The following is an 11,803-nucleotide window of genomic DNA, read 5'->3' as shown; positions in this document are numbered from 1 at the left end:
ATAAAAAACAAACGTTACCTTAGTAAACTCTAATATGTATTCAGTTTATTAATTTTAAAAAAAATCAAATCGAATTTAACCATTTTAATAAACAAATTAATTTTTCTGAACTTAAACACATTTAATTCAAATCAATTCGAATAAATAAATTTAGATCCAAATTGCCGCCCTAAGAGCACTGGGACTCTCTTGGTTTACACATATAGGATGTTAATACTATGATAGTTACCATAAGAAATATATGAAAGCATGATTTCAATCAAGTGCAAATCAAGTGAACGTTGGTGTGTGACAGTACTTACGGGGAGTCACTATTAGCAAAGCTATGTTATGAACATTTCGCCAATAAAGACTTGGGGTATGTTTGACATATTATATCGTATTATTTTAATGCAAATGTATTGTATTGTATTGTATTATATTAGATTATATTAGTATTGTATTATAAAAATATTATATAATATTTGGTACTATACTGTATTAATTTTTAATTATACTATGTTTGATGCTGCAGTGTACTGTATTAATTTTTTGTGATTAATTTAAAGTATATATTTAGAAATTTAACATTTTTAATAAAAATATTAAAAATTATCATAATATTTTATAAAGATTGAAGCTTATAGCCTTAACTTTTTTAAATGTATTTTTCAGTATTTTTTAAATATATAGCCTGTGGAATAAAGATCGAACCAAATAATTTAATTAAATAATCTCTAAATAATACAACAACATAAATAAATAGTTAAAGTTTTCAAGATTAGTTAAAAATCATTTTAGGATGATAAAATAATATTTTATACATTCCACAAGATAATTACAAAATAATAAAGTGATACAATTATTGTAACATATTCACAAGCAAAATAAATTGTGCCAAATAATCTAGTAATTATTTATATTATCAAATTTTAATTAATATTTTTCAAATTTATTCATATTTATATTTATTACTAGTTATATTAAATTATTTAAAAATAACTAATTTAATCATTGTAATATAATTAAATAATGTATATTATAATATATTATATTATTTAACTATTTATTATCAGAAATATTAAATTGCTGAATAATAATCAATTTGTATATATTAATTACTATGTATAACTAAATAATTTAATATTATGTTATATTTTTCTTTTTATATATTATTTAAGTATTTATTATTAGTTATATTAACTTATTAAAGATTAATCAATTATATATATTAATTATTATAATATAATTAAATAATACATTATTCAGTTACATGTTAATACAATAAAAATTAAAATAAAATATAATATTATTGAATAATAAATTATAAATCCATTAATTTGTACTAAAAATTATATTGTAAAAATAAAAAAATATAATATAATATTATATTAAATTAAAAATATTATATTTATTTATTATTATTACAAAGTTAAAAAGAAGAAGAAGAAGAAGAAGACAAGCTTGCACCAAGTTGCCGCATCATAATGCACCCTAATACATTAATTTGGCGTCCCAGGCATGGGGCTGCATTGCTAATGCAAATGCAACTCCATGCAACGAGGGGTACCAAACACCTCCAAGTGTATTATCACGCACCGTAGCATTGGTGACGGTGCAAACTTAATCAGCCCTCACGAAAGCACTTTTGTTTTTTTGTAGAAACTAAGGATGGGGTTTTCCGGGATTCCATCCCGTTTGATATGAGATTAAAATATATATTTATATTTTAAATTAATATGGGAAGAACAAAAAATAAGTCATACTTTTATTTGTGAGACTAAAAGAGGATTGGTTATAAAAATTCGTCATGTCTTGTATATCTCATTAATATATAATTTTAAAAATATTCTACATTTTTAAATTTTATAACTTCAACTTAAGTAACGTTCAAAGTTAAAACCTAAAGGCTAAAATTAGAAAGTGAAGAGTCAACCAAAAGCCACAATTAAAATTAAATTTTTATATTTTTTATGATCAAAATATAAAATGGTTACTGTCCAATGTTTATGTGTAATGGAAGTAAATAGACAATTAAAAAATATTAGCAAAAAATTATATTTGAGTATGCACGTAGTCAAAATGAAATTAATATTTGATTATTTTACTTTGTATTTATTCAAAATTTTTACTATATTGAATTATGATGATTTTTAAAAGAAAAAAAATGTCAAAATTTAGTTATTTATATTTTAAACTGTTCAAGATAATGAAATGAGATAAGATTAGGGTAAATTTTTATCCAAAAAAAAAGAATAAAAATAAAATATTTTTTTATCCCATTTATATATACAGTACATAACTAAAATGGGTAAATATTGATACATGCTTTTAATTTGCAAATACCGTCTGATCCCATTATATTGGGGAAATTTACAAAATTAACTAAAAAAATTTGTCATTTTTCAGATTTAACCCTTAATTTTTTTTTATCATAACTAGCCAAACACAAATATTTTATCCCAAAATACCCTTGTTAGTTCAATCCCAACTTCGATATCCTTGTTAGCCAAACACAACTTTTCCCTCTTGAATCATCACCAGTAGTGGCAAACGGCAACGATAAAAATGAAGTTCGATCAAATACAACCGAATTCAACACCAATCCGACACGATTCTAATAAAGTGAATTAGAGTCCAAAACCTAAGTAAGCTAATTGAAAAAAAATTAGTTTTGTAGAAATATTGCACATTTAGGCGTTTGATAAAATATTTCTTAAATTATTTATGTTTTGTTTTTGCATTACCAAAGTGTTAAGAGGCATTTGTTGAATTGATATGGTGCGACAAGAGTTTTGGTGGCATTGTATGTTGGTGCAACAGGTGCCTGTCGCACCAAGAGACAATAACTATCTCACCTTGTCGCACCTGATCAGGTGCTATGCCTAGCCATAGCCGGCACCCCACATCCCCACAAATTTGGTCATCACCCACACCAACAACTTCACCTAAGCCACCGACATCACAAATTATTCAAGCTTCCCTTACCATCACCAACACAACAAAAAAAATAACAACATAAAAGAAGAAAAGACAATAAAACATGTAATAAAATCTAGAGTTTTTGAACTAACTGTTGATTTCAGATCTTGGTCAAAATTTTGGTGACGTTAGTTGTCGAGAATGGACTCCAAAAAGTCACTGGAAATAAGTGAACTTAGGAGAGAATCGTTCGCTAGAGAGAGAGGAAGTTTGGTGAATGAGAGGGATATTTTCATCACTTTGAATGTTGTTTGGCTAATGTTGACGGAAATAAATTTGGAGGGATAATTTTAAAAATTGACAAAAGTTTTGGATTAATTTTGTAAATTTCCATATTGCGAACGCTAGTTGAAGCCTTATTTATTTTTTTTTTAGCCAAGCCAAACTGGAAAAGATATGTAACTAAAATGAAGAGACAAAATAAACTAGTTTCTAAATAGAAGAATGACGGCCATGGGTGCATATCAAGCACCCGTTTGCCATCTGCTTCTCTCCGGTTCACAATCGGAAGCCCAACGACGAAACCCCATTAAAACCCCAAAAACCCCATTGCAGTTGCCATTAACCAGCAGGCGCTTGCTGTTCTTCTCTCTCCCTTTCTCTTCTCTTCTTCTTCTCCCAAATAATCGTAAAATTACAAATAAACCCTCTTCTTCTGATGCCTTTGCCGCGACTTATGATCCCCTGACTCAGGCTGAGAAAGACGCCAGCGCTGCTGTCTCTAGCAGAGTGTCCGATGCTTTGGAGCTGCTGGAGAAAGGAAGAGAGTTGCAGGCCATTGGTGACTTCAACAAAGCACTTCAGTACTTCACTCTTGTTAGTACTTTTATTTATTTTTTCCAAATTTTGATTGATGCAACTGAAATGGGTTTATTGAAATATTTATATCTGTTGTTTCTAACATAAGGAAAATCAATTGGCAATTTAAGTGGCTCTTTATTATTACGTTGATTGATTATTGATATATGCTTCTGTTTTGCTAAGCCTATTTTGACTTATGATTCAAATATTTGTTATTGGATTAAGTTAAGATTGTGTATAACATGTATAGCTGACAAAGATTGAGGTGAGGTCTTTAAAAAATAAAATACCTGATGATTTTTGTGATAACTAAGGGCTGTAGAGTAGGACCCGCGATAATAATACTTGAGGCAAAGATAGTTTTGGTTATTAAAGAGTTTCATTTGAAATCACCTGTATAATTGAATTTGATTGCAGGTAGTTGAGAATTACAAGGATTTTGCATTCTCTGAGTATGCAAGAGTGGGTAGAGCACTTGCGCTGTATGAGGTTGGTGACAGGGAAGAAGCAATTGCAGAGATGGAGGATGTTTCAATTTCTTTGAAGGGATATCCTGGTAATTTCACATTGTTTATTAATGGAAGAGAAGGAAGGTTTTTGGTTCAGGATTTCCTCTCATTATGCAATTTTTTTGTTGGTTTAATAGAGGTGCATGCGGCTTTAGCAGCAGCGTTATATGTGGACAAACACGCACTGTTGCTTGCTGAAAACCAGTTCACAATAGCAACTCTGCTTGATCCTCACTATACAGACCTCTCATATGTTAAAGATACAAAGCATTGGCCTCCAAGTTTGGTTAGTTCTTTGCGACACTTCATCACACTTTCCTAGGGATTCATGTTGTATTTTATACAGCTTATTATGGATCAAAACCAACTTTCCCGGCTATGTGAATATAGTATAACAACAACACGATGTTTTGTATATTTCAATACACAATTACAGTGATTGGAAAAAGATATACATAGTACTTTCCATTCCCTGAATGTTTTTGCAGTCTTTTGCCCTTTATGTTTTCTTTCTCTTGAAGCTAGGTGGATGTAATTTATAGCAGTTCAACATGCAATGAATTTCTGTTCTTTCTGTATATTGTATTTCCCCTTCATTGATATTCTAGAGCAAGCATTTTTTCCCCCTAACATGCACAAACACAGGATAAATCTTGCCGACTCCAAGGTTGGTGTTAGGGGGAATTGATCTCTTATTCTATTGCTTCCCCTTGGGGATAGCAAAAATGTTTTGTTTTTATTGCCTTAGTGATGTAAATGTACCGTATTTAGGTATAAGATTACTGATGTCTGATTATTTACAGGCTTTTCTGGTTAGAATCGATAACATACTATTATATACGATTTGTTCCATGGACTATAGATTCTCACTACTAGAATTCTTTATTTCCTGGTTTCTCAAATATGATTATGACCATTCCCAGTTCTCTGTCACTTTTATCTCCTTTTTCCTATCATATATCTAGCCCCTATCGCACTTCCTTTTTATTTATTTTGTTGTGAACAACAACACGATATTTTGTATATTTCAATACACAATTATAGTGATTGGAAAAAGATATACATAGTACTTTCAATTCCCTGAATGTTTCCGCATTTTTTTGCCCTTTATGTTTTCTTTCTATTGAAGCTATGTGCATGCAACTTATAGCAGTTCAGCATGCAATGAATTTCCGGTCTTCTGTATATTTTCTCGCCCCCTTCATTGATATTCTAGAACAAGCATTTTTTTCCCCTAACATGCACAAACACAAGGTAATTCTTGCCCACTTCAAGGTTGGTGTTAGGGCGAATCGATCTCTTATTTTCTTGCTTCCCCTTGGGGATAGCAAAAGTATTTTGTTGTTATTGCCTTAGTGATGTAAATGCACCGTTCATATTTAGGTAGAAGATTACTGATGTCTGATTATTTACACGCTTTTCTGGTTAGAATAGATCACGTACTGTTATATACGAGTTGTTCCATGGACTATAGATTCACACAACTAGAATATGACCATTCCCACTTCTCCATCAGTTTTATCTCCTTTCTCCTATTATATATCTAGCCCCCGTCACACTTCCTTTTATTTTATTTTGTTGTGAACATTCTAAGTTCAAGTAATAGTATTTCTCTGCTCTCTGTTTATCAGATCTATGACAAGCCTAAGCATGATAATGCACATTGTCCATTGGTTGTAAAAGCAGTCAAATGCATAAAAGAAAGTATACACAAATTAATTAAATTGTGTTACCTTTAATTTTGTCTTAAAAAATAAGGTTTATGAGCCTCCTTGGTTTAGCCTAACTCTATTTTCAAATTATGTAATCAGAATGTTAAACTAAAGAATCTAGAAAACAAATTGTCAAAAGCTCAACTCAAGTTCTTGAAGTTTCTTTGACATTTTGCCTCTAGGATTCCTTTATGTGAACCCAATTCTTCTGATGTGGAGAAAACTGACAAGTTCTGAACTGCAGAAGTAGAACTATTATCAATTTTCTTCTTCTTTTTTATTTTAGCCTTGAATTGAATATTTGAGTTTATATGATGTCAAAAGTGTTGTTGGCAAAAAAAGGGTCGCTGGAATCAGTGAATTTTGTGTAGATGAAACAACCGGTTAATGAGTGATGAAAAAATTGTGGGCAAGAAAGAAGTTTCAGCTTGATGCACATGGTTATTATATTTTCCACTTCTGTTATTGCTTATCATGATCCCTATGATCTTTAGTGCATTTGAATGAAAACCTCGTTTAAAGTAGCAAGATCACAAGTTGAAGCTGGTATATAAAAATGTATGAAATGATTTTGATTAAAACTCAAGGTCAAGCCCTTTCCAGATAAAGAAATATAATGTAGAATTTAATGAGTAAAAATAGAATTTTGAACTGGAATTTTTTTTTTTAATTTTTATTTTGTCATTTGAATATTCTAATGCATGATCCCCGACACTATTACGATTTTTGTGCCTTTTATATATTAATCTATAATTGATGCAGTAGGTGGGATCCTTATTTGGTAATCTAGTATTATTGAAAAATTTTAAGTATTTATGATTTGAATGATAAGAAAATTGCTATTTGTAGCGTGATTTCTTTTGAAGAGCAAACTTATAGTTTTTGCATTCAGTGCTATCTGTCATTAGTAGGATTGAAGCGCATCTAGTTTCCCCCAATTGGTTGACTTCTTGAGATTATTAATATTCTTGTAACATATTTTGATACAATAATAGACAAGTATTTTGGACTGTGAGTGCCGAAATGCTGACTTTTTGTGCACTTTTGACAGAATTTTGCAAAGAAAATAATTTCTAAATGCTGTTTATCATTACCCTAGATTTATTTACGACCATTCCTGTCTGCATAATGATGCTGTTGCTGCCGCCTGTAAGTTAGCTTACCTTTTGACTATTGTTCTTAAATTTTTCTATGAAAGTTTGGTAATGTAGCAGTAGCATAAATGTGGCGAGTTGCAATTTCTTCATCATTTTCTCTTGTTTTGGGGCAACAAGGAAGTGCCCCATTCCAAACTTTGGTATGCCTAAGCAGAAAATATGGACCATTGTCTATTTGTCTTCACATCTGTTTATTTAAAGGCACAGAGTCACCCACCAATTGATTCTTCATTCTGATTGTTGTTTGTGGGTCCTTTCCATTAAAGACATTTGGACTTTCTTTTCAGCTTTGTTAGGTTAGGCGCTGCCGGCTATGTGTTCCCGTAAGGTATTTTTATGAAACAATATGCAGATTAACCCAACTTGTATATTGCTTCTTTCTACTTTAGAATTTCGTTTGCAGACATTCTACACATTTTCAACTGTAAAGAGAAGAAGCACTATACCCATATAACCAAATTGCAACCATTAGTCAAAGATACATGATTCCTGGACTAATTATTCAACTACACTGTCCAATGATCTGTTTGGGACTCTCTCTGTATAAGTTCTATTATGATGTAGCTCAAATATTTGGACAAGGGTGTGACTAAGGTGCATCTGCTGCACTATACATCTACAATGTTTTTTGTCATTCACAACAATATTTTCGTTATTGATAATATATGTTTTTTTTTTATGGTATACACATTTTCATTCTGTGTATGTCACAAAAACTTGTTACATGCGACAATATATGGAAAAGAGAAAATAAATAAATAACTTGCACATGAAGATACTCGAATCTCTTTTCAGAATTACATTTTGGGAATTAATATCAACTTTCATATATATTAATGTTCAAAAACAATAATTATAGGAAAACAGAAGGCAACACCCGCGTGGTTTGAAGAAATGGTTACGAAAACCTTATTATTATTTTCAGAAATGGTTACATACACCCTTTCTAGTTTGATTGTACTAACCCAATTATTTTTCATTCAACAAATAGTCTAGAAACCGGTCTGTCTGACTACTTTTAAAAATAAAAGAGTCTCTATATTTATTTCATCAAACCATGAAGGCGTTGCTGTAAGATGGATGGATGCAGATGCACACACAAAAAAAGTTTGGTAAGGCGGGTGTATTAAGCAGTGAAGTATTGAAGAAATTTCTCAAAAAAGATTGTTGCATTTAATTAGAACAATCCAACCCTATCAGGGAATTGAAAATTTCCTCCCTCTGATAGCGTTGGTCAAGGGCACGTACCTTGCTGTCTTTATCAAATCTATTAGGCATAGAATGAGCAGTGTGATATAATGTCATGTGCTTTACAGTTTGAAAATTGATTATTGAGCTCAAATTGGATTAGAGTAGACTGGTCACTGGTTGATTCAGATTTAATGCTAGAATCATTTTGTCTTTTTTTCCACTTTGGCTTACTCACGGCATTTACATACGGACAAAAGTCATATACTAAGGAGAAAGACTATGTCGATCAATTCCGAAGATATAAACAAAGTTTTTACAGTACTTTGGAATATGATAAGTGCCTCAAAGTCTAAGCAATTGGTAAGGTCCGATGTCCGTATTTAAAATCACGTTTAATGAGATTCCTCACTTAAAATGTGAATTTGATTTTAAGATTATGAATTTGACAAAAAAACAAGTCAATTTTTTTTTGGTTTTCTTGTAATTTTTTAGAACATGTAAGCTCCATTGATACCGAGAATGAAGTCGATGTATAAATTAATTGATAACTTTAGAATGTAATATTATGTCCGCACTTTATAAAGTGCGGAGATTATACAGAGTATTTACGTTAGTGAAAGGTTCTTTATGATATTGTATAAATTAAATTTATATTTTACAAAGTGGGGATATCTGTAAACATGAAGAAGAACCTGAGAATTTAGATTGCGTCATTCTATAATTATGGAGCTTGAAGGGACACTACGTAATAATTTCACTTGTAACAATAAGAAGACATTTCAGTGAGCAATGAGACAGCATAAAATTGACAATTCTATACAGACACTTCAAGAAGACAAGAGACCACATACAATTTTTTGTCTTAAGACCCCACATACTCTGTACTCTACACATGCTTTAGCTCTTCAGCCCACTTGGATCTAAGCAACTTCAGTAACATTCTTGCCTTTGTCTTGGTCCTATTGCTGCATTGGCTCTGTAGAAGCAACAGCAATTGTGTCAAAACTCCAGCACAAATTGCTTCTTCTCTTGCCTGTAAAGAATCACAACATATCATCATTAAACTGTTTATTGCATTTTCACTGCCTTCGTGATCAGATACCCTGAACACCATTTTAACAAGAGCATAAACACCATTAGGATTGTTTATCAAAGCGTCTTTGCTATTCTCTATTGCTAAAAGCTGCTCAATTCTAGCCATTGCTATGGCTGCTAAGCTTCTTTCGCGTGTTAAGGCATTCGAAATGTATGCTATGAGTCCATTTATCGCGCCTTCTTGAACTAGAGTTTTCCGATTAGTTTCTGTTGAACATAATGCTGAAAAGGCCCTGACTCCGGCATCAGATGCCTCGGAATTATGATGGACAAGGGAAATAATTTCACGCAAAAGCCTATCGTCTTTACCAAGCTTACAGCAAAGCTCTTTTGTCTCATGGGATGAGGATATTATTACCTCCACTAAATGACACAAGCGCTTCTTGATCGAGCAACTTCCATGCTCAAACAAAACTATGAAAGATTCCATTTTGGACTCTTCATTCAGCAGATTCAGGCTCTCTGTTTCTCCCACAAGCAGCAACTTTTGAACACAAGAAAGTGATTCCTCAACAAACTGGACATAAACTTGTGAAAATTTGGATTCTGCTTTTCCAAAAAGCTGCTTCAGTAGTAAAGGCAAGAAGCCTAGCTGGATCAAACAATTGCTAGCCGGTGGCGATTCTCTTAAGACAACATGAATCTTTTGTACGATTTCAAGCTTGGTTTCCAAGGTAGCTTCATGAGATTGAAGACTGTGCTTGAGTGCTGATAAAGAATCAATGGTGGCCAAGTAATTAGGATCAAAGTGTTGACCACCACCCATTTGAAGCCACTGATTGATCAAGTGACGAAGAGTGTGATTAGGAACAATGGATGGATCATGAAGCGTCTGCATTGTTACAGGACATGTGAGGTTGCCAGCAGCAAGCCATTTTTCAATGCTTGATCTGTCATAAGTTTGGCCAGTGCATAGAGTCACTGGATCTGTGAACAAGTCTAGACTTATTGGGCATCTGAATAAGTGGGGGATTGTCATTTGACGATCTTCTTTCATGGAGTAACAAAAACTGAAGAAGAATCAAGATGAGAAAATGACACGAACCCACAAACAAGAAAAAAAAAAGGAAAAATGAATTGATATATACTATAGGTTTAGTGGAGAATCTTTAGAAGTTGATGCCTATAGTAGCATGAAAATTTGACCTAATATTTAATGCAAGATGGGTATGAAAAGCCAAACCTCTAAAAGCACTTTCGTGGTGGAGGGCTGTTTTTCAACTCAGATTCTAACTGGCAAAGGAATGGCAGCGGGTCGGGTTTGGATTGGCGGATACCTTTATCTGGCATCTGCATCTGCTAAGAAATTTCAGACTCATTTTGGGTCCATAACTAGCTTAAGAACTTTTTTTTTTTTGTGTTTTTGTTTGATATAGTTTGAAAGTTGAGGGTGGCAAACAATACATGAGATAGGGGATGGGAAAGCAAAAAGTGAAATCTTAGTTAAAAGAGGAATAAGAAGAGAACAAGAACGTGCGAACAAACACTAGAGAGAGCCAAAGAAATTGGGCCTTATCCTGCGCAAATGAGTGAGAAACAGCAACTAGTAATATAGAATAATTGTGGTAATGGCCCCCTCCATCTTTTGCCTCCCTTTTTATTTTTATTTTTTTCCAATATTTTTCAATGCAGTCAAACTGACCCACCTCAAGCCACCAAAAATAAAATAAAATAAAGAAAAAATTATTGTTAATCTCATTGAAGTTTGAATCCACTGACTTGGGTCGAAAAAGAAAATGACTGATTGTGAGAGAGAGAGAGAATGGTAATGATAGTCACAAGGCTCATGGGAACAGAGGATTACTATACCAAGATGTGCATGAGCATCAGCACAAGTGCCCAACTATAGCTTCAATTTATCGGTGCAAATATTACAGTAAAGTTGGTGGCAATTGTAATTTTCTTTTTTTTTTTGGTAATAAACCTTTTCTTTAAGATAAAACTTAAATTATTATAGAAAATTTAAGAAATGTAACGAAAATTAAAAAATTTAGGTAAAGAGCTATTGCAATTGATAGAGACTCTATTCTACTAGCTCTACCCTCTTTTTGGACCTTAAATTGTTGCATCATGATTAAGAAAGTTTGTGCAATTTTTCTTTTCATTTTTCCAGAGCTTACATATTATTTTCATATACTAAATGATGTTTGGTAAGGTTAGATTAAGGTGGTTGATTGTTCAATTCAATTTATACTAATAAATGTTTTCTAGTTTATGTAGTATGATCTTTGGAGTTTACAAGAAATTTATGATTCTTTTAATTTAATTGATTTTAATAAATTGAATAGATCATATTGTGTACTAGAATAATGAATTAATTTTTGTTTAAACTTCCAAGTCTAACACCTAATTCATTATACTTAGAGACAAACGAAAT

General features: G+C 31.9%; 2 protein-coding genes across 2 annotated transcripts; one reads left to right on the top strand and one right to left on the bottom strand.

The window, feature by feature from the left end:
- The first annotated feature begins 3,344 nt into the window (after positions 1–3,344).
- On the top strand, positions 3,345–4,849 carry LOC102615836 (uncharacterized). The gene is made up of 3 exons (XM_006464948.4): positions 3,345–3,777; positions 4,180–4,318; positions 4,409–4,849. The coding sequence occupies exons 1-3, from the start codon at positions 3,406–3,408 to the stop codon at positions 4,591–4,593; spliced, it is 696 nt and encodes a 231-aa protein (XP_006465011.1). The 5' UTR covers positions 3,345–3,405; the 3' UTR covers positions 4,594–4,849.
- A 4,157-nt stretch (positions 4,850–9,006) lies between these two features.
- LOC102616131 (U-box domain-containing protein 26-like) lies at positions 9,007–11,022 on the bottom strand. The gene is made up of 2 exons (XM_006464949.4): positions 10,610–11,022; positions 9,007–10,436 (listed from the first exon to the last, which is right to left on the bottom strand). The coding sequence occupies exon 2, from the start codon at positions 10,421–10,423 to the stop codon at positions 9,218–9,220; it is 1,206 nt and encodes a 401-aa protein (XP_006465012.1). The 5' UTR covers positions 10,424–10,436; positions 10,610–11,022; the 3' UTR covers positions 9,007–9,217.
- Between the last annotated feature and the right edge of the window lie 781 nt (positions 11,023–11,803).

The sequence above is a fragment of the Citrus sinensis genome, chromosome 7, assembly GCF_022201045.2.
Source record: "Citrus sinensis cultivar Valencia sweet orange chromosome 7, DVS_A1.0, whole genome shotgun sequence".
NCBI classification, from domain to species: domain Eukaryota; kingdom Viridiplantae; phylum Streptophyta; class Magnoliopsida; order Sapindales; family Rutaceae; genus Citrus; species Citrus sinensis.
The sequence above is the reverse complement of the archived record's forward strand: the minus strand, read 5'-3'. Positions and strand labels throughout refer to the sequence as shown.

Coding starts and splice junctions, on each gene's coding strand:
- LOC102615836 (XM_006464948.4), top strand. CDS start 3,406: ATGACGGCCATGGGTGCATATCAAGCACCCGTTTGCCATCTGCTTCTC. Junction 3,778..4,179: donor CACTTCAGTACTTCACTCTT/GTTAGTACTTTT, acceptor ATTTGATTGCAG/GTAGTTGAGAATTACAAGGA. Junction 4,319..4,408: donor TTCTTTGAAGGGATATCCTG/GTAATTTCACAT, acceptor TTGGTTTAATAG/AGGTGCATGCGGCTTTAGCA.
- LOC102616131 (XM_006464949.4), bottom strand. CDS start 10,423: ATGAAAGAAGATCGTCAAATGACAATCCCCCACTTATTCAGATGCCCA.